Source organism: Aquila chrysaetos, chromosome 2 (genome assembly GCF_900496995.4).
Source record: "Aquila chrysaetos chrysaetos chromosome 2, bAquChr1.4, whole genome shotgun sequence".
Classification (NCBI taxonomy): domain Eukaryota; kingdom Metazoa; phylum Chordata; class Aves; order Accipitriformes; family Accipitridae; genus Aquila; species Aquila chrysaetos.
This window is the reverse complement of record NC_044005.1, coordinates 28,419,425-28,442,881: the sequence shown is the minus strand read 5'-3', so window position 1 is coordinate 28,442,881 and position 23,457 is coordinate 28,419,425. Positions and strand designations below refer to the sequence as shown.

At 37.1% G+C, this 23,457-nt stretch overlaps 1 protein-coding gene across 4 annotated transcripts in view; it reads left to right on the top strand.

Moving 5' to 3' along the window:
* MIPOL1 (mirror-image polydactyly 1) overlaps positions 1 to 23,457 on the top strand; it is a 195,291-nt gene that overhangs the window by 44,371 nt on the left and 127,463 nt on the right. For all 4 annotated transcript variants that reach the window (XM_030033201.2, XM_030033183.2, XM_030033194.2 and 1 more), the window contains 3 exons: positions 8,522 to 8,708; positions 11,443 to 11,578; positions 12,559 to 12,664. In XM_030033201.2, the coding sequence (XP_029889061.1) occupies positions 8,522 to 8,708; positions 11,443 to 11,578; positions 12,559 to 12,664 (429 nt within the window). The remainder of the gene's footprint in view (positions 1 to 8,521; positions 8,709 to 11,442; positions 11,579 to 12,558; positions 12,665 to 23,457) is intronic.

The window sequence follows — 23,457 nt, the reverse complement described above, 5'->3', positions numbered from 1 at the left end:
TTTCTCTTATATTTTTGATTGTATAAATGTTACTTTATCGTTCCTAAGTAAAAATGGTATTTTTTTTTTCTTGAAGTCCAATTGAAATTAGTTGCTAAAGCCTCTCTTTAGGCTCTCTTTAGATAGGAGAGAAGAATTTGAGATCTCTGAGGAGGAGGCAGGAGCAGGAAGGACCACCAGTGAGGTAGCACAGGCTCCAAGATACCCCATGGATGCAGCACCTTGGGCTTTTGCAGCTTTACTTCTGCCGTGGCTTGCTTAATGACCTCTATCCAGTTACTTCATTACTGTGTGCCTCAATCTTGTTGGCTTTAAAATTACTATCACAGTGCTTATGCCTCCCTTACATCTGTGAGAGTTTCCAGAAAACGTTGTTTTCAAGGCTTATTTCAGTGAACCTCTGTCATTTGTTTCTTTAAATAAGAGCAGATACCCTATCTCAGTGTAAAATCCAGGACCCTTCTGAGTAAGAATTACTTAAAAGTGAGTTGATTGTCCTCATTCTTCTGTGTTGACCCATGGTGCTCTCAGCAGGGCCCACAGTTATGTATTGTTAGGGCATTGAGTACAATGCATCTAGGTGGCAATTTCCTCTTTGTTACTGCCAAGGGCTTGGCTGGCTATATGTGGAATTTTGGCTGGGCAGAGCACTGAGAAATAAAAGGAATTAGCTTTGTATTACAAAACTACTCCTGAGCTCAGCCTTCACTTATTATCAGGTTCTTATGACTGCCATTCTGCCGTGCTACAGAAGTGATTTAGTGAGATCTTAGAGTGCTACTGAATAATCATCTTAAAGTGTGCCCAGTTTTCTTTAAATGTTAGAAAAAGTCTGTCATGCACCACAAGGGGCAACTATTTGCTGTTGGTTGCAGCTTATTGGTTCTCAGTATACTACACTGCACTGAAGGGGCATAAATAATTGCTAACATAAGTAAATCTGTAGTAAGTCCAAAGATGAGTATAGCTGCACTTTTTCTTGTTTATTTGTTTGGGCAAAAATGTATATTGATCTTGTACTTTTTAGACTGAGCTTTTGTAATAGCTTTCCAGAAACAGGCATTACTTTCTTCTTGAAAATTAAATACAGCATCTTTTCTTGGGATTAACTCCAAAAACTTGTTTGCAGATTGTGGGAAAGATAAAACAGTGAGGAAGAAGTTTAAAATAATGAACACCCTTTGAGGTATGCATGTAAATCGTGTATGTTGCATCTGTGTCAACTCAAATACGAATGAAAAAGGAAGTAACAGGCATTCTGAAAATGCATAAAACTGAAACCAACTCTTTTCCTTCCACTAGTGGCAGGCAATAGGATCAGATTTCTTCCACTAGCTTAATTTTCTTTCTTTGCATATTTATGCCTATAAAATCCTTTAATTTTGGTTTCCCACTCATTTTCAGGATTTACGCCTTTTAATCATTCAGTAAGGGGTGAACTGTTGAGCAATCTGAGTCTTTCACAGTCATTCTGTTTAGTAGACATTCCAGTAGTTATACAGCTGAGTGAATGAATGTTTGTCTTTGACAAAAAGGCTGACTCATCATTTTCAGGTCGTGAAGGAATATTCACCCATAGTACTAATTTCATTTGCATAGCTTGAAAAGTTAGTGGCTATCAGGTTCAAGTTTTTCGTTAGACTTAAATATTTAATTTCTAGTTATTTATTATATATATCTAAGAATTCAAGTCCAGTGGGATTAGATGTTATGAACTTAAGACAATTTCATAATTCATTTTTCACATGAAGCTATTAAAACTGCTTTTTATTATTGCAGCACCTGTCTTGTCCTAACAACTTGTTAGAACACTTGCAGGTGTGTGTGTATGGTCATACACACGTGCCCAAAAATTATCTTTTCAGAAATGTTTGTAATATTATTAACATACAAAAAAATCTAGATAATTTGAATGTCAATAATAAAAAATAGCAATTAGTCTAGTGAAAATGAAAAGAAAGTGAAGTTCTCAAGTAATGGTCTTACACAGTTGACAGTTATTGCAGCAAGTTGAAGTAGATGTGTGGTTTGCACATAGGGGCAAGAGCAAGTATTTTTAAACTGTAGTAAGTGTGTCCTTTTATTCCAGTGGGAATAGGTTAGTTTGGTATAGGGGCAGGGTGGCTCTCTGCTTCGATAGTTTTGTTGGATAGTGAATATTCCTTCTTGGTGTTTGAAATTCAAAGTTTTTGGTATTGTACAAACACACACACACACACGCACAAAAAACATAGAAATTGAAGCTGTGTTGTTTTTAGACTGAGAAGAAAAAATACATGATTAACAGTAAATTAGAGTTTATCAATCACTGAATTTTAGGGGCTTTTAGTAATTGAGTTTGCAGTTAGTTCCTCAAATGTTCTGCATTTTTTAAAATGTTTTTAATCTGGCAGCATCACGTAGGAAGAGTAAGCTACTAGGTTTGCAGTCAGCTTTGCTCATGCTCCCAGTGTGCGTATGGCTCATTCTCTTCCTTCCTGGTTTTGCTCCTTTTCCTCTTCTGCTTCTTACTGCCATCCCTCTAGGGGTTCATTCATGCAGTCTTTTGCAGACAGATGAGAAAATGCTTTGTTTGTGCTACAGACCAGCTTAAAACAAATACTGGGAAGCTATAGGTAGCAAGTGGTAAGTACTATTACACTTGAAGCTGGTTTGGAGCACCAAGGGCTTCCAGTGTCCCCATACTCATCTGCAGGCAGATCTGTTGCCAACTGTGTATTTTGTGGTGCTGCATGCATGTTCCGTTGGTTTTTGTTTGTTTTCCTTTATTGTTATTCTGCAGAGATCCCCTGCAAACCTCTGAGCTGATCAGAGTAGCTAGTGGGGTGCTGAAAGACTATAAACAGGGAAGGAGGCGCCCACCCAGCTTCTGCTGGATGACGGGACTGCTGAATATGCTGAGCAGTATAACAAGAGAAGCTCCTGCCTTCTTAGCCTTCCAGGTGAATCTGCACCTTCTGTGCACTTACACCTTCTGTGCACTTACATCTTCAACACTTCTTTCTGTATTATCAGTGTCAGTACAGGATTCTCTAATGCTGTGCTTTCCCTAACCTCGGTGCCAATCCTCCGCTTCTAAGAAGCAGCTATGAGGAATAGTGGCTGCCTGCAAAATGTGTTTGGCTCAATGCTTTTACTTGACTTTTAACCACTCCCAGCTTAACAACATTGAATTCTGTTCTGCCTTTACAATTTCAAGCCATGACAGCCTTATCTTCCCCTTACGTCCCTCACAATCAATTCCCAGCTTTAATTCTAGTGTCTTTATATTCCTTCTTCCTAACATTTGCTTTTCTTCCCCTCAATGTGAACAAGCTATTCATTCAAGATAAATACATACAGAAGATCAGCTGTTCAGCTTCTCCCTATAGTGAAATATTAATCCGGGCTACTGAACTTGTTCTATTTTATATGGAAAATAAGTTGTTTAGTGTACTCAAGAACCAGAATCAATGGTGGTGATACCACTTAATGAAAACTACAGCACTTTTTCCAAAGCTTGCAAGGCAGTTTTATGCTTTCTCTGATGTTCCTTGTGCAGCCTGATTATTGCAAATGCTACTTACTCCCCAGTGTGTCTCTGCAGCATTGGTAATTAGCGCACAATACAATTTGTAGGAGGCATGAGGAAAAGCACTGAAGTGCATTGATTAATATTGCCACTTAGTTTAACAGCAAGACAAGCTACCATGTACCAAAGCCTAAATTACTTGGGGTGGGGGGTCATGGGCTATATGCAGAATAAAGTGGTTTTAAAAATAAAGAAATTGCTATGCCCATTGATCTGACAGTGTTCAAAATGTCTTCCCCAAAGTATTCTACTGACAAATTTAGCATGTTGACTAAAAAAATGCATTACAGCTTTATTAAACAAGTAAAAACGTCTAACCTTAATGCCCTTGGGCAGAGCGCTTCCAATTCTGAGTGGAGGAGGCTGCCATCATCTTCTCTCTTACAAAGCCACTAGGGAAAAAACCAGACCCTCTGTGTTTCACCTAACATTTCCAGGAATGCCACTTACAGGCTTGCTGTGATGCTGCTTAGTCTTACCCATGTGCTTGAGGGAATTGAATCTGGATGAAAAGGTGTGTTGCAAATGTAAGTTGCTTGAAGAAGCAGCATTAGCATTAATAAATGCCAACACAGGTCTAGTCCCATTCTAAATTCTTTTTTTTCCAGCTGCTCTAACTTACAGTTGAAGGCATAAAAATCCATATCTTGACATGGCCTAAGGATTTAGCCTGAAGTTCAGCTGCTAATGCAGATGTTTACCTCATCATGCAGACATGTTTACTTCATTCTGTTTTAAAAAAAAAAAAATTTTAAAAAAATCTGCTTACTTGACCTGTCTAGAGAGCTTTGCTGCTTCTTGGGAGATCATATTCAGGAAGTTATAAAGAGGCTGCTGAGGCTCATCTGACCCTCTGTTACCCCCTGCTGCTCTTCCACATAGGCCCCAGCGATACTGTTGGGGTGACCTGGGAAGTATTACGTGTGACTATGTGGCTCTGGGGGTGATGGTCAAGGGTGTGGGGACCCTGGTGGTGTTATCCTTGATCCTGCCAGTAAGAGGGAAGAGCATGGAGGAGGACTGGGTGAAGTAGAGGAGAGGCCTTGTTCAGACAACTGGAAGAAGCCTCATGTTCACGGGTCCTGGTCCTCATGGGGGACTACAACAACGCTGATAATCTGCTGGAAGGACAACAGCAGCGCACAAGTGGTCTAGGAGATTTCTGGAGTCTACTGATGACAACTTCCTGACACAAATGATTGAGGTGCCAACAAGGAGAGGTGCTCTGCTGGACCTGATACTTACGAACAAGGAAGAAATGGTTGTGGATGTCAAAGTTGGGGGGCAGCCTTGGCTGCAGTGACCATGAGGTGGTGGAGTTTAGGATCCTGAGAGGAGGGAGCAGGACAAAAAGCAGGACCTCAGCTGTGGACTATAGGAGAATAAACTTTGACCTCTTCAGAGATCTGCTTGGAAGAATCCCATAGGATACAGTACTGGAGAGAAGAGGGATCCAAGAGAGCTGGTTGATATTCAAGGATCACCTCATCCAAGCTTAAAAATGGTCTATCCTGACAAGCAGGAAATAAAGCATGGATCGAGCAGGATGTTGTTTTCCTTGAATTTGAGTAAGGCTTTGGACTCTGTGTCCTATAGCATCCTAATAGAGAAGCAAAGTATGGGTTAAATAAGTAAACAGTGAGGTTGATTGAAAACTGGCTGAATGTCTGCACCCAGATGGTGATTGATCAGTTGCACAAAGTCCAGTAGGAGGCAAGTCACTAGTGGTGTACTCCCAGAGTCAAAATGGATCCAATCCTGTTCAAGGTCTTCATAAATGATCTGGATGAGGGAGCAGAGTATACCCTCATCAAGTCTGATGATGATACAAAACTGTGAGGAGTAGTTGATACACCAGAGGGTTATGCTGCCATTCAGAGGGATCTCAACAGGCTGGAGAATGGGGCAGAGAGGAACCTCATGAAGTTCAGCAAGGGGAAATTTGAAGCCCTGCACCTGGCCAGGAATAATCCCATGTAACTGTACATGCTGGGCACCAACTGGCTAGAAAGCAGCTCTACAGAAAGGGATCAGGATCCTGGTGGACAGCAAGTTGAGCATAAGCCAGCAATGTGCCCTCATGGCAAGGATGGCCAACAGCATCCCAAGCTGCATTAGGAAAAGCATTGCCAGCAGATCGAGGGAGGTGATCTATTCTCTCTGTGCAGCACTGATGAGGTCACATCTAGAGTGTCAAGTCCAGTTCTGAGCTCCCTAGTACAAGAAAGAGATGGACTTACTGGAGCAAGTCCAGCAGAGAGCCACAAAGGCACTGGAGCATCTTATGTGTGAGGAAAGGCTGAGAGCTGAGACTGAGCCTCGAGAAGGGAAGGCTTGGGGGAGTGGATCTTATCAATATGAATGATATCTAATGGAAGGGAATGAAGAAGAAGAAGCCAGACTCTTTTTGGTAGTACCTGTTGACAGGACAAGAGTCAACGAGCACAGATTAAAACACATGAAATTCCATCTGAATTCAAGGCAACAATTTTTTACTATGAGGGTGATCAAACACTGGCATAGGCTGCCTAGAGCGGTTGTCAAGTCTCTGCTTGTAGAGCTATTCAAAAGCCGTCTGGACGTGGTCCTGGGCAACCTGCTGTAGGTGACCCTGCTTGAGCAGGGATGATCTCCAGTGGTCCCTTCCAATTGCAATGGCTCTGTGAACTCTTTTAAAGTCCTGGCACTAAAAGCAGTAAATTCAAAAAATGGGAACTGTGAAAAGAAGAAAAACTTATTCAGTTGATTACTTTCATGCTAAAGGGATGGAATCCCTTTTTTGATTTGTCCCAGTGTAACTTTGGTAGCTAATGTCATGTAATCTTCTTAGCATTCTGGAGTGAGAAGGTTTTTCTTCTCCAGCTTTCGTATAGTGTGGGCCAGAGGAGAGTGCAGTAATGCTAAACAAAGAACAAAGGTTCATGGCAATAGTTACTGGTTATTGCAACAGATGCGTTGTGCTTGAATTCTGCAGAATGCAACAGACTTCACCTGAGGCAGTTCAAATATATATGGCTTATAGAAAATGTTGATGCCCTCAAGAAGAAGGGGAAGAAAAGTTGCGGCAAGTGAAATGTTGCACGTCCCCTTCAGTGTGTGAGAGTGTAATTTGCAACTATATATATATATATATATACACATGAATGCATCTGAAATGGGAGAAGTGGACATGATGATGTTTGATGGGCAGTTCCTTATAATATAAATCAAATGGGAAATATATCTCAACCAAGTGTATGCCTTCCTATAAAAAGCTTTGCAAGTATTGAAATTCAGACTAGGTTAGTTTTCAGATAGTACTAACTGGAGGGGATTCCAAATTTTGACCATATGTGTTGCCACTCCCAAGTTGGGGCAGGTTCTTAGAGTATAAATAGTGAATTTTTTAATGCCTGTTTCTTTAGAGATCCTCGCTACATACTGTAAAGTGGAGCAAAAGGTTGAATCCAGTTTTAAAATGCAGCAACACTTAAAAGGAAATTATTGCTCAAAAATCTGCAGGATTTTGAGCTGGTGAACAACAGCGTACATTTGCTCAAAGAATCCAGGTGGCTGTAGGCTGTGTTCAATTTCTGCATTAGCTGTGAAATGATCTGAGGAACACATTTCAATCACAGTACCGAAAGTAGTGTTTGGTCATACTTGTTAATGAATGTTTTATCAAGTTATGGTCCCCACATGTTTATTACTGCTCAGAAACAAAGATTCTGATGTGCTGTTGACTGTTGTTCCTCTAGTACAGAAATCAGTGGTTCTAGTTTAGGGGAATAGTGAGAGTCGATTCAGGTGGATTTAAGCTGAAGTAGATAAGGAGAATAGAGGTGAACAGTGGGTACAATAACTTTTTCCTCAAGGTAATAACACATAGCTTTGAATGGGAACTTGTTAAACTGACTACAGCCAATCTGGGAATCTGTGGGTTTGTGTCTTACATGCAGCATGACACCTTGATACTGATTGATGTGTATTTTCAGGCTCTTTGTAGATGATTGCAACTGTAGACAGTTTCTTGTTATTTTTTAGGAGGAAGTAACAAGTTGGATCAAAGAACATATACCATACAATTTATCCAAAATGTTTGGAAACGCTAACTTTATTGAAGGAGCAAAAGCTCCAGTGTTTGTTCTCGAGTAATCCAAATGAAAGAATGAAAAATATATGCACTTCTTTCCCTTTGCATCTTTTTTAGGCTTCTTCCTCCTCATTTTTTTAAGGTAGTTCTATAAATAAAACTTATTTGTTCTTACTTTATGAAAGAACATTCATGGTATGTAGATCTTTCTTTCTTTTAAATACCTTGATATCAGAAATATGTCTTAAAAATATCTAGTGGCCAAGCTTAAGAGAACTAACTATCACAATCAACATTTTAATCAGATAATTTTTCCCTTTGACACAATTTGTGCTTTGCATTCTTCAAGTTCTTTATTTGTATGAGCCTGTACCTTACACTCTCCAGGAGTGAATAATGGGGCCTTAAATTTGTTGTTGCTCATTACAGCTTGCTGATACTCCTTTTGTAGTCAAAATGGATTTGAAAAAGACCTCTATATAAGTAAGAGTCTAGTTCACAATCTGCAAATTTCCCTGTCTACAGCAGAAATTCATCATGTCTTGCTAGGGTAGAGCTGATTTTTACAAAAGATAGGTAGATAATTTCTTAGGGTCAGCATTATTTTAGGCAGTCATTTAAGGGGAAGAGGGATTAGGAAATGGTGATTAATTTTTCAGGTTTCCATGAGAAAAATCCAGTAAATAGGTCCTAATACCTACATCCATGCTCTAGATAACACAGCTCTCGGTCCTTAGTGGGATGAGGAGTCTGAAACTAGAGTACTTTCTCCTTTCTGCTACAAATAAGAATATAGCAAGCCATTTTTGAATGAGAAATCTCAAGTTTGTGCTTCTTTCTCCAAATGAAAAAATGTGTTTGCTTCTATTTCCAATTAGAAACACGCATCCTGGAACTGAAGAAAGAAGACTTTTGTGTTGAGTTTCAGCTTCATCAGAATTTTCAAAAAACCCCAGAATTTTTCATCCCGGCAGAAGCTGAAGCATGGAAACTTTCAGATTTGCCAGTAACCGGTCAAAGAGGAGCAGCCCCCAATGATTGTAATTCCAGTCCTGAAGAGTCAAGGTAAAAACAAATATCCCTATATATAGTTTTTCTAGATTCAAATTATAGACAGTATGCATATGGATTTTTGGATAAAGATAGGCAAGTTTAATTCCCAACTGCAAATCAGCAAGTCAGCTTTTTACTTAGACTCACCATATCTTTCCTTGTGGAATGCAGCACTTCACCACTTTATTCTCTAGCACTGATAGAAAATATGATCATGATAATGGCTTATGTGACACACTGCAGGGATTTCAATGATTGTGATCTCTCCAGATAATGTTAAAAATGCATACTGAACAAAATTAGAAAAGATGATCTAAAAGTCTAGTAGTATCTGTGGCTTTACACAACAGGCACAGCGTATCCTAAGTATGATGAGTGAGTAGGAAGCAGGAATAAAACAGAGTGGAAGTGAGTAGGAAGCAGGAATAAAACAGGGTGAAGTCCGGATGAAGCTGGAAGAGTGAAGATGAGGGGCTGTAATACCTTGTAGGCAGTCTGTGACAGGAATCTGGACAAGGGCAAATATGGTTGAAAAGTGTAATACAAACTCTGAAGATTTTATTCTGTCATTAACTTTGGTCATTTATTGTCATTAATTTCTATACTGAGCTATGGCCCTCTACTGCAGTCTTAAGAAACATATACACTTATGCTATATGTGACATAACATATGAAGGTATACCTAGCTGACTAGGGAACATCCTACCAGTTCTGAGTGACTTAGGCATTCTGAAGCCCAAGTCTTAGCTGGGAGTGATACAGTTGCCTTTGAAAATGGGATCAAGGCTGCAGACACTAAGACATACTTTTGAAAAATATACTCTAATTCTTCAACTGTCTGGCAGATTCTACACCTGGTTTTGTTACCTTTAGTATGATCTAGTGGTGACCCATTAGGCCCAAACCAGTCCATAGTACTTTTCCATCTATCTTGTTGCTTTTTTTTGCATTAGGGCTTGAGATATGCTGTTAGGGCAATGCATCCTGTACTAAAAGCCAATATAATCCTGAGTGCTTAAGCACAGCTCAGCACAGAGTCAGCCAAAGATTGTTGCTCCTGCCTTTCACCAGTGCCACTCACACTGGCAATCAGGCTGGTCTTGAACACCGAGATTAACCTCCCACAGCAGTCAGCATGTTGAACCATCTCGTCTGCAAATATATTGCATGTAGGATCCTAAAGTTATAGGCCAAAACCTCAGTGTGGTAGATACTATATAAACTGCACAAAATCTGTCCTTCCCCAAATAGATTGCAATTAGAATACGAGAAAATATCTTGATATAGAATGACCCAGGAAATATTGAGTCAGTAGTGATTTGCATTATAGATGACGGCCTTAGTGTACCATCAATGTGACTTGTCAAGTTTTCTTTTAGACATCAGGAAGAAAACATTTGAGGGATTGAAAGATGATGATAAGGTATATTCAAACTTGTTCATGGGAAGCACATCCTGAACATGGAAAATGCACAAAAAAAGCTCGAGGTTTGTAATGTCTAGGCAGTAGTATCCAGAGGCATCTATCACTTACAGTCTGAAACAATACTAAATGAAATTTGCTAGACAAAGCAAAGATGAAAAAGGCTTTGAAGGATCTAGAAAGTGAAGACAAGCAGTTTAAGCGCTCTTCCCCCCCATATATAGTGTAATGCACTAAGTACTTCTTTTGATGTGAATCTCCCTGCTGTCTATGTATGATGTGCTTTAGGTTGCACCATAGTTTGCCTGCAGAATACAGATCTTAACTTCCTTCTTAAAGAACCATAGAGAAAATAAATCCAGTGGAAGCAGCTGAAGAAAGGTGTAGCTGAGTACAAACAACTGTCTACCTAAGAGAATGAGTCTTTGGAGCAACAGAGAGCTTTCCTTTTCTTTCTAGAATGTGAATTGTACATAATGAAAGTAACGTATACAGCAGAAATAGGAGTTCAGAAGGTATAGCTTTTCTGTGGCTACTTCTTATGACTCATTGGCTATGAAGCCTATAAACAGAAAACAGTTAAGGGAAGCAAATGTTAAAAATATTTGCTAATCCCCCTTCTAATCCATTAATCTACTGATTTTGCTGCCATCTTACAAGTTAGATCTGAGTTATCTGTGAGTATCAACAGATAGCCAAGGAGTTTTATAAAAGTCTTACCTTGAGACAGAATTTTTGTGGCCATTGAATCTTGTCTTATTTTTCCCTGTCTATGACTAAATAAATTACTGTAAAACTCTGTGAGTGGTATACAGTATGGAATTCCTGTTGTCAATTATATTTCGAATAACACCATCATTTTACAGATTTCTTCAAGATGAACTCCTAGATCTTGTCTTCTGGATATTCTTATTTCACTGCATGTGGAATTGTCGATCTTACCAAAGAATTTGGTTTTTTTAACCTGAACATTAATTTGATCCCCAGATGTTTCATTACTTTGCCACTCTGTCTTAAGCACAGGTTTTTAGTATTTGCTTCCCTTAAGCATTTTCTGTTTATAGGCTTCATAGCCAATTCATATTCATCTGTTTTATGCCTTAGTACTGTAGTATATTTATTTACTTTGCCAGATTTACAGTTTTTTTTCAGAATTACAGAGTTAAGAAGTGATAGAAGGACATCGCTTTTACTGGCTATTTAATACACTTGCGATGGTTAACAACTTTTGATAATTTATTTCTGTGTATTTTGTTTTGGGAGGAGAGAGGAACTGGTTTTGCATTATTTTTCTTTCTTTTTTTTTTCCTCTCCTAAACACAGCACCATAGAAAGAAAGGCTAATAGGATACTCCCTGAATTTGTATCCTCGTGGAAGGATGCTGCAGATTTAGGTGGAAAAACCGAAACTGCATTCCTTTTAAAAGAATTGGACACTCTGAGAGCCAAAAATAAAAAGGTACATTTGAGATATTCAGATCACAGTATTGCTCTTTTATGGTTGTCTTACAAAACATACATTTTAAACTGTTCCTAATTTAGTTTTGTTATTTATTTTAGTGCACCGATCAATAGCTTTCTTGTCATTTTGAATTCTTAGTATCTGTTTAACAACTGCTTCTCTGGAATTAAAAAAATCTTTCATCCTACCCTTTGACCTTTTTAATCAGTGACATAGGTTCTTGCACCATGGATGAAAACCAAGGAGGACCAAAACCAAGGCCAGGATTTCATGAATAGAATCTGGAGGTCATGCTTCTTTGCATGGTCCGGATAATGAATATGCCCTGATACTTCCTCTTTATTGAGGGGAAAAAAATTCCATCCTACTTGCACATTGCATTGCTTCTAGCATTAGTAGCAGTTGCATGCACCTAAACAACAGAAAAGTCTATAGTCTTTCCATGAAGTGTCATTGAATATTCAATGGCAAGCTCAGATGAGCTTGTCCAAGAACAGATTTAGTGAATTCCCAGTTAAAAGAAAGGCCTCAGCATGCGAAAGAATACCAGTTTTCTATCTGGTGATGCACATGAAAAATTACGCATTTACACCACAATCTCTTCAGGCTGTGATGTCAGTACTCTTGGTACAAAATAGGCTATTTATGCAGACACTACTTGCATTATATTCCATGTAGTTCTGAACTTAGTGAGAAGGACCACAGCTGGTGATATCTGAAGAAGAGAATCCCAAGTGAAAATAATGGTACACACATTGCTGCTTGTCTTGCAGAGTAAGATAGGGCAGATGATAAAAAAGATATTTTTAACATTTGTCTTTTAAATAAATAAATATAATTAATTGAACTTCTGTTGTATTGCTTAGTGTTTGTATTTTGGGGGTAAGGAACTATTATTTAAAATTTTGTTGCGGTTAAAAGAGCTAGTTGACTGTTTCAGCCAGATAAGAATCTTACTGTCCATTTGTTCAATTCAGCTTCAAGATAAGCTGTCTGAAAAGGACAAGGAGCTGAAGACAATAAAACTGGACTTAGAGCTGCAAGAGAGAGCTACAGAAGCTAAGATTGCAGAAAAGATTGCAGGTACAGTAGGCAAGCGTTTAACAGATGGCTGTATGGCTCATACAGTACCCGCGGTTGCTATATGACGTGGCCTAGTGAATGTTAGCTTTATTTGCTAAAGGAGGGAAGATTTGACTTTTTTTTTATGTGTTTAGAGTTGCTTAGAAAATAGGTGGCTTTAACATCCTGGTACTGGTATTAGCAGGAGCTTTACCTGTATTCATACTGATTTGGGCATTAAATGCATTGTTAACACCATGTCAATCCAATCACAAAAAGGTTGTTTGTTTTGTTGGAAGGTCCTGAACAAACAAGGGGAAATAATGATTACCAGTGCCTCTACCTTTCAACCAGCAGTTCAAATACCACTTATTGTTTTAGCTTGTTCAGAGCAATACTACCCCCTCCCCGTGTATGGAGATAGTTGCACATTCACCTCAACTAGAGACATGCACTTTTCTTGAAAAATCTGTTCTTTTGGTAGTTATAATAAATTTTTGTCCGATGATGGTATGTCTCCAGTGAATGAAGTTTATACAAATTCCCAAAATGAAAGGTTTTTAAGTTTATAGTTGAAAGTAAATGCATGCTTATATTGGTTGTTACTTGTTCTTTGGGCAGACACACAAGAGTGGAGACAGTTTGTATTCTACAATTTCAGAAATTTCTAAAGTAATGAAACTGAGTACTTTTATTATTGAAAAGTAACTGTGTGTAAAGTGTACCGAATGGATGAAAAATACTCTGAGGTTTTCTGAGGAATTAATGGGAGTGCTTTTATAAATTGATCATATCATTTGTTCATAAAAAAAGTGTAAGCTAGGTAAAATTGTGTCCTCATAGACCACACACACTTCGTATAGTATTAATAATACTAATGCCTGTCCCCAAAATGTTGGTAATGAAGGGAGGAGTAACTGTCTTCAGGAAAATGAAGCAGAAAATGAACTCTCCAGCTGAAAAAACAGATGGCTGACTTTCCACTTAATGTCAAACTCCTGAGAATACAGTATTCTGTGTATATTATAGGTGGAAGAGAGAATTCCTAGATGTTCTGTGGTGGAGGAAAGGCAAGGCAAATCTAATCTACATATTAGGAAACAAATTGAAATACAGGCATAATTTTATTCTTATTTCATTTTGCATAAACTGCTTGCTTTATTTTCAGAAGAAAAGAAATCCACACTGTGTATCATAGTTATATGCAGCAGCCGAAGGCTAATGCAAATTGTTTGGGTTGAATCCCAAGTCTTCTGTTTGTTCCTGGATATTTGCACAGTGTTTTACCTCTGTACCTATAATAGAGAAATATTCTCTTTGATATCGGTGTTCATTGCTCATTAAAACCTGGAAAGAAGTGTGTGTCAAAAGGTGTGTCAAAAACATGTTTAGTTTCATTTTTATGGATACAGTTGAAATATTTGTTAGTATTGTTTTTTCCTACACTACAGTTTAAACTTTCTAACTATGTCCTATGCATAATATTCTCTTCAAAATAGTATGGCGTGCATATGGATATAATAATTAACATAGTTATTCCATTTTAAAAGGAAAAATAAGCCAAATTTTAATGAAAGATACAATGTGTAATAAGGATGACCTTTAAAAAAAATACCCTTTTTTCTCCTTTTACGAGTTCAGGAAGTATAAAATCCTTTAAATGCTGAGTGAGAGGGCAAGAGGCTCCTTACTGCTTAAGCTGTTTCCCAAAAGGAAGGATCGTTAATATTTCATGGTTTTTTTGCTTCCTGTCTTACAGTTCTAAGAATGTTACCAAGTTTGGATAAATGTTTTGAAATCTGGAACGTTATCAACCAAACTGAATTTGTGGAGGTCTATGTGTCTGTCTCTCGTAAAAGCCTTGGGGCAAGTTCTAATGGACAAGCAGAACCTAATAAAGAAGACTCAGTGTGTTTAAGGAAAAACTTTTTCCCCTTGTGTTAAGTCCTTTGAGGAAAGGAGAACACATGCTGCTGTGATTTCACGTTGCTAGTTAATGTTTAATTACTGCAGTGTACAACACATGGTAGAGTGAAGCTTGTAAATATGGGTGTTTGCATTTTTATTATTACTTAGTACTGACTTTATGATAAGAAAATGACTCCACAAAATTATATTGTAAAAAACATCAGAAAGGTACACCGTAAAAATGTTATCTCCTTTGAGGAATATTACAATTCTATTTTAAAATTTAACCCTCTAATTGATGGGTTTTGCCTAAACAAATCCCATGGAAAGAACAGAAAAGCTGAAGACAAAGGCCATTTTAAAATGAAGCTACAACAGTCTTCAGAAACAAATAACCCAATGCTTGTTGCTTTATGATTTTTACTTTGTTCAGACAAAAGTGAAGAGAAAAAGTGTAAATTTGTGAAATGCTTCATAAGAGAATAAGAAAAAGTAGGGTTAAGACAGAAGATATATGATGGAAGAGAATGTTTAATATTGTGTGCAGTAAATAACCTATTTTCAGAAGGTGTTTATTTTAAAATTTTAGTAGCCTGGAAAATGGATTTTTAGAAATTCCTTGGGTTCCTATCTCTGTGTCAGGTAGCTATGGCTCAGGAATTCACAGTTTTGGTTGCAAGCTTTTAAGCATTAGAGACTATTGTTTCTGGTGGTTATAGTTGCCACAGGTTCCTGCTGCTGCTTCATTATTCTTCTGTTGTATTTCCTCTCATTATAAGCCAATGTCAGAAGGTACCATTAGTTTCAGTCCTCATCATGTAGAGGAGAACAGAGGTGGAGGCAACATTGGGAAAATCAAGGGAAGAACATTTCATAAAAGAACAGAGACTAGGATAATATAAGGGAAAAAGGGAACACCGTATGTGAACTGGGTATGAAGAATAGACAAATTTTGAGATGTGGGACTGCAGAACTTTCATATGTTGAACAGAAAAGGGAATGGGTGCACTCTGTGGGAGGGGAAAGGGGGAAGGAGCACACATCTTCTGAGGACAGACTGGAAGATAAGGATGGAGGCATTGCAAAGGAGTAAGTCTTCAAAAGAACTAGCAGAGAGAACAGATCTCACTTTGGAGGGGCATAATAAGTGACTTCATTTTTTTCTAATAGAAGAATTATACAGGGGATGTATAGGAACTTTTAGAGGAAAGAGCTGGTTGAGTATAAGTGAGAATTGTAGAGCATAGTGGTAGACTTTCTAGACTGGAAAAAATATTAAAGCCCTGGTCTTCTCAACAGTAACACCCACCATTACTGCAACAAGATATACCATAGTTGGCATCACAGCCTCGGCTCTTGGAATATTTTACTTGGTATCACAGTTTGATATTGAGACTAAGAATAATTCTGAAGGAAAATATAATAAAAAATATTTCTCCTTAAATCTTGCTGTAGCAAGGGCTATTCTGGGGGGGGGGGGGGGGGGGGGCGTTGCCAATATCTAATAGTAATGTTACCAAAATTTAATACTTCTTGAAATCAGAGTCAACTCAGCAGGAAGTGGAATGAGTCCAGACCGGCTAGATCTGGTAGGTGTTACACACCACCTTCAGTGCCTGAAAACTGTATTAGCATTCTGCAGATGCTCTCTGAAAGACCAAAGTGGTGATAGAAAATATAGTGTGGAAAAAGGGGAAAGCAGTACTTCTAATACTGTTGTATAAGTTATACAGCTTTCAGTCTCTGGGAAACGATGGCAATATACCTACAATGAAGTCCCTTTTTTCAGGTCTGTTTTTACAAAAATGTTGAGAATTAACATTTGTGGTATTTTGGAATTCTTGAATATGGTATGGTTCATGAACATTATTTGAATTTTTCTAAATTAACTTGAAAAATAATTACTGAATGCATATGCAATAGGTAATAATAAAATATCCAAGTGGCTATTAGCTTAGAGTTAGTTTGATTTAATATCCCATAAAGTAAGAGGAAATAAGTAATCTTGCCAGTAATAAACTTTGGGTGGCAATAACTTCCAGCACAGAAGAAAAATATTTTCCATTTCTTCAAAGCTCACTTTAGAGTGCCTTTTTAGATGTTATTTTTTTTCTTGCATGTCATCCATTAAAGATTAGCTGTGGAAGGTTGGAGCATGGAGAGATTATGAATGACAGAACAACTCCTGCAGAATAATAATCAGTTTTTGGTATTTAATGCTGTTTGACTTTTGCAGACACATTTCTTATTAACCTTTGGTACAAACAGAAATCCAGGTTCCTGATATCTCATGGAGAAGATGAATTCAAGATCCTCTTCCAATTAAACTGAAATAAGGCCAATATTGGGCTTTAGCCAAAAGAACTCAATAGTTCCCAACCCTGGTGTTTATAAACCTAAATATGAATGATATTTTACAGTTTAAGTAGGTAATGCATATACTTCCCTAACTCAGTTTTCTGTGCATAATTCATTTGTATATATAGTCTCTATAGTTCTTAGGGAGTTTGTCCTATTAATGCTTCATTATGCAAAACTATTTCCTGAATATTTTTTCAAAATATTTCCTGGTAAATAACAGAATTTTGAAAATAACTGTAGGATTTGAATCCTCTTTAGGGGAGCTAGACAAACCATCTAAAGGACAGAAAAAAACCCCCAAGGTGGGGTTCTTGTGACTGAGAATATTTTGGCTTAATTTTTAACAGCTTAATTTGAAACAATGTAATTTTACTTTCAGATTGTCGGAATTGTTGATTGTCAAAAAGTTGCATGCAGCTCTTTGAAGTACAATGTACGATGAGCTGGCATAGGTTAAAATGTAAATTACTAACCTATTTATGGGTGGAGCTTTTATGTGAAAAGCAACCCATTAACTTCTGCATATTTTTATGATTAGTCTGGCCCTTCTCTCTTCCCCACTACAGTGCTAGATGAACATAAAGAATTGGGGTTTATTCAGGAATAAAGAGGTCTGCAAATAATCTACTTTTGGGGGTATTACAAAACCTTTTATTTAACCTGTCAAATTATAACTCACAAACTTTAATGCAACATTTATATTTTTCCCCCTAAAGTAAATATTCAGGCATCAGTAATTATTCACTGAAAAAAAGTTTAACGGCATTACGGTTTGAATTTTTAAGTCAGCTGTGTTTAGTGTATTAGAAGCAGAGGCTTAAGTATTGTACAGGGATTGGCTTTCACAAGAACTGCCTTGGGGTCTGTGTATAATACTCTCTCCTATTCTTTCCCACTTTATTTTTTTTTTTAATTGAATTGGGATCTGAGTACACAAAGAAAACCCTATGCAGAGCTGCCACTAAGCAACTTTAGCCTTTTATTAAGAATACTCTGTTTATAGCATTGGAAGTGTAGGAGCAGATGAATGCTATGCACTAAATACATACAACAAACACAAAGCAATAAAGAAGTCACTGTGTTCTATCAGTGTTTGTTCAGATTGCTTTATCTATAAAGTCACATTTGGGTATAAATGACTTGTAGTCTATAATTCCTGGTATAGACCAGTGAAAACTCTTAAGTAGTGTTCCTATGATCTTCTTATCACTATTTTGCTTTTATTTTTCAGTTATAGATCATAACTGAAAGAAAATAAATGGTAGCTTTCAAAAAAAAAGCTAGGAACTTAAGTTGTCGGTTTCGTAATAGAATATTTCAGCACTATTTTTAAGTCAACAGTAAGCCCTGGAGCTCATGGTAGTTTGCCATTAACCTGGATGAGAACTGTGTAAGGGCCTTAGGCTTTGAAATTTTCTAGGGATTATCCGCATTTTGTAACATGTATGTGCAGAGACCAATTAATGACACATTTTAAAGGCTTTCATAGCAATGCAGTAAATCTTTTTTTGTTTGTCTATTTATTGGGCTATGATAAGATTGATTTCTTATTTAAGAATTGTGAGCACAGTTATTAAACCTAGTAGAAAGAAGTCTCAGAGGATTTTGATTTCTAAAATGACTAGATAACAAATACATACATGTTTGTATTTCTCTAAGGAGAACAAGCATGTATCCATATGGTTAAATAAAATTTAATCATAGTGGCCCATCTGGAAATGGCAAGGATAGTTTCCAAGTCCTCCTGTGATTAGACAGACAGAGACCCAGCAATGGTGGACTGGAATGAGAGGACTGATGAAAGTGAAAATCCAGTGTACTTCCCTAATTCCTCACATTCGTGTAGCTGCTACTCAGAAATCCAAACTGGAGACACAACAAAAATCCCTAAAAAGCTTCGGTTAAACCTCTATGTAGGATAAATTTCAGCTGACAGTTTTTTCACGGAAGCAACTGAGCAGGATAAACAAGAAGCTCATTGCGGGAATCTTGACTTCTAAGTATGACTTGGCCAAGCAAGTTCTTTCATGTTTCTACTTTTCCTTCAGAATAATATACATCTCCAAAAGGCATAAAACAGAAAATATTCTTTGCTTCATTTTTCTCATGAGTTCAACATTCACTCCTATGTTGGAGCTGTATACCTGTATGAAACAGAAGTTGAATCATGCATCAAAAAAATTTTTTGAGTCATTAATTATTATTATTTCAGTCAATTCTTGAATATTTAAGATGCTCAGAGCCTTTTCTGTAAAAACCTATCATGTCATTTGTATTTCTTCTTGCTGTAATGGTGCGAGTAACAAGCAAAATTACTTTGAATGTACCAGAATCAATGCCAAAGAAAATCCCAAGTCACTTATTGTTCAGCAACCACTGATCTTGAATACTAAATCTTAAACTGCAAAACCCTGACCTTCTGCAACAATACATTGTTATTAAGGGAAAAACTTTCTCACCATGTCTTTTCCTTGGAAGTAACTGATCAGTATAAGTAGTGCTTGTTACAAAAACAATTAGCAAAATTTTAAATGTACTATTTCTTGAATCACATTTTTTTCCACATAGTCCAAAGCCAAAAGCAGTATTTCATCACATCTTAATGTGAAACACCTTGCAAATTCCAAAATATTATTTCTGTAAAACTGACTTAGCTTGAAAGCCAATTGTTAGAGTGTTATAATATTTACTGTATCTTCTGAGATAGTGTGGGTAGTGATCTTATCTTTTCCTTATAAGGTCTGGCCTGTATTCTGGATTTTACATTTTTTAATGAGTAACGTGAAGTGATTTCTGCTACCATAGATGTTTTAAGTCTTAACAATTTCTTCTTTCTTGCCTTTCCTATTCAGTTATTTTATTTACACAGATGACCTCTAGGAAATCAGCAAACAGACTTTTTTCCTGGGAACTGTGCTTCCCTCCCTTCCCCCAAAGTTCTGTTGTTTGGAAAATCATGAATCACTGATTAAACTAGAATGATTTCCAACACACCTTCTCACTACTGCTGTATTTTAAAGGTAGTTTAAAAAGTGTAGAAGATAGGTTTGCCAAAAGAATCAGGTTCAACTAAGAAAATATGTACACTGCTTTGACTCAGTAAACTCATACTCGGTATGGTTCATCTTCTTCATATTTACTTTTGCCCATATTAGAAAACAATTAGCTTACTAAACAAATTTGAGTATTTGGGAAGAAAAAATCTACTTTGAGTCTCTCTCATTTGACTAAGAATTACATGATATTTGATAAGCTTGTTTAAAAATGGACATATCCAAATATTATTGTAAACACCCATTGATTTGTTTTACCTGCAATATAAGTATTTTACTTAGTTGGCTTACATAGTAGCTAATAATATTTGTTAATGTAATTTAACTGCTGTGAACCTTTACTGAACAAATATTGAAATTTATACAAGTCAAAGAAAGAGAATCTCTAATGACTTTTGTAAAAGCTTCCATTTAATAGTTAAGGAGAAAAGTTTATATGACATACCAGATGCAATTAACAGTAGATTTTACATTTAATAAAAAGAAAGAAGCATATGTATTTGCTTTATTCATTCCATCATAATTTGCATTAGAGCTGTGGGTGTTTAATGAGCAAATTCCAGCTAAAATGCTATATTGATTTTCTAAGTGAACTTTGTAATAGCTATCTACCTTACAAAAGCTCTCTGTTTACAATTGTTTTCTTTACTAAAAACTAAAAATGTTTTAGAATTGATGAGTTTAGCATAATGATTCTTTTAAAATAAAGAGCTCTTTTAGAGTATGTAGGGGTTTTAGTTACAAGGAGAAAGATGTTATTAAATTATTCCAAAGCAAATAAAGTTTGTGCAACTAAATAGTAATATCGTATTTGTATATATTACAATGTTTGCAAGCATTGGAAAATAATCCTTTTTTCTTAATTTAGCACTATGGGATTTAAATATTTTAACTCTTGAATGTCATATGTATATGAATTAGTAAATGACACAATTCATTTTAGCTTAATGCTTGACTATTCATACTTCATTTTTGTGTGTCATTTTCTTGCTTGAAACACGAGTTCTATAAGAATTTGTGTTTCTTGTTGGTCAGGCCTCAAGATAAACAGGATGGGGGTTGGTTGGTGCGCCATTGGAAGGTCTCCAAGAAAAACCTCGTGGTGTCGACCAGAGCAGTTGGTGACTAAGTAGCTGGATCACTTTTTTCATTGGAACAGGCATCAAGTCAGTGTGCCAGTATGGGGTTAGTATTTTGCTGGATATGCCATATCTTGAATCGGACTTAGGAGCCTGACTTGTTGCTCTCAATTAATTTTTGCCTGGCATTTTTAAGAAGCATAGGGGTGATAATCTGGATATTCTTTACTCTTTTTAATATGGAGGATTTTTATGTCACTCTCTCTCATAGACTTTTCATAGGACAGCTTATACTTTACATACTTTCCTAAATATGATACAAAATGTTTTGGTTTGCTGCTACGTTGCAACCCAAAGGTGTATGTATTTCAGTGGCTTATTTGAAGAATCCAATGATCCTTACGGTCCTGAACTTTTACTTGTGACTCATCCACAGCTCAATCTGAATGATGAACATTATTGTTAACAACGTCATACTTCAGACTACCTGTAATTGTGTAACTGTTAAAATATTCCATATAGTATTAAAAAAAGGAATTTGTAAAATATTAAATAGAGTCAGAAATGTATAGGCAGAAATGTCTAAACTAAATTCAGCAGAGGCTTTGGCTGGTAAAGGAATCAGGTGAGTTAGCCTTCTGTAGATCATTAAAATGAGTTAGATGAGGACTCTTTCTTTTTCTGAATGTTTTCATACTGTTACATATACATTACTTTGGTTTAAGGCCAAATAAGCAATAATCTGTTTTTTAAAAGCCTGTATAGTCATTATTACCACTGGTTATAGTTACACAGAGAGGGAATTAGATGTGTCAAAACACAGTCCCTCTAAGTGTACTTGTATTCTCAACATCCATTGTAGCAGTCAGCAAATTGTGGTTTTCCACGCTGAGGTGGGAATGTTATAAGGTGACAGAAGAAGGGATGCACTCAAAGAGACTAGAAGGAAGTTAACTAATCTGGAAACTAATTAACCCCACAACAGTAATGAGTGCCAAATCTTTGGTTATTTTAGACAGCTTTCTAGTCATTCCAGCAATTGTTTTCATTATGAAAATTACGTAATGTTTCCACTTGTAGCTTCATGGAAAGGGTTCTCTGTGCAGTGTAGCTGGCATGATGCTAGATAAACTGACATAATTTACTGGAAAAACTATGGTAAACAAATATATTAAGGTACAGATAGGTAATAATTACCATACAGAATTAAACTGCTTGTGTATTCCAGATCTGACCGGGACATAGCAGTTGCATTGTAGTTTACCCAGGCAGTCAATGCTGAGGCACTAGTTTCCCTGCCATCAAAGATCTCAGCAACCTAAGTGGAAGTCTGGTGAGCTGAAATGCCCACCCCACCTCATACAATTTGTTCTTGTTCTTGCAGAGCCACCTACCTTTGCAGATATCAGACTTATCCTCTGCAAGTGCTGCAAACTTATTCCTGACTACCAATCTGTGCACATGCAGTTTTGCAGCTGCTTTGCTCATGCCTTAGTTTTTCCATTCCACATCAAGCAAAGCTTTCTTGTTGCAAACAGGGGAAATCAATCTTCAAGAAGAAAGACACTATTCTTGTGGAACAAGTAAATACTCAAACAAGTAAACAAGTAAATACTCAAAGAGAATTAAATTTTGTTTGTTTGTTAAATTTTGTGTACATTTCGAGATTTGTGCTTCTGATGCTGAATTTCTTCTTTTTTTTTTTTTTTTCTTTGTTGGGACGCAACTTGGTACTGCTCTGGCCTGATGGCTAGGCTAGCAGCTCCACTGCAGATTTTTGTGAGAGGAGGGACTGCACTTCCAGACGTAACGTGTAGCCTTTCCCTGTCTTCTTTCGTCCAGTCTGCTGTTATTGTGCAACCTTTTGCTAGACCTGCAAAAAATGCTTCCTTACTCCTCAATAACACTCTTTTCCCCAGCTTGAGGACAAGAGGATTGCCTTCCTACCTTGAACAACTTCCTAACTCATCTCTCCTGACTCTTTTTCTGTTCATCTTCTCACTTGTCTTACATCCCTGGTTATCTGAGCTGCTTGTGAACTGTACAGAAACGTACCACTTTTTGTATTTCAGTTGGTTGGGGAATTTGGGGGGTTTTTTGGTACCGATAAAGTGTATTTTGTGCAAGCAATATATCTGCTACCAAAATGTGCTGCTATGTTCCTATAGTTCCATGCTGTGAAGAACCATAGGTGTTCTGTGTTATATCACACTGTGAAGTTTTTGTACAGTAATGTACAAAGGTGAAGTAAGAGTAAACTGACATAAAGGCAACAAAGTCAATTGAAGTAAGAGTGTTGGGATAAAAGCTTTAGGCTAAAGTGAGGAGGAAGGAAGCCTTTCTTTGAGATCTTAATGACTTAAGCAGTGGTTCAGAGAGGAGCAGAGAGTTCTGAAGGGGTTAAGGAAGCCCA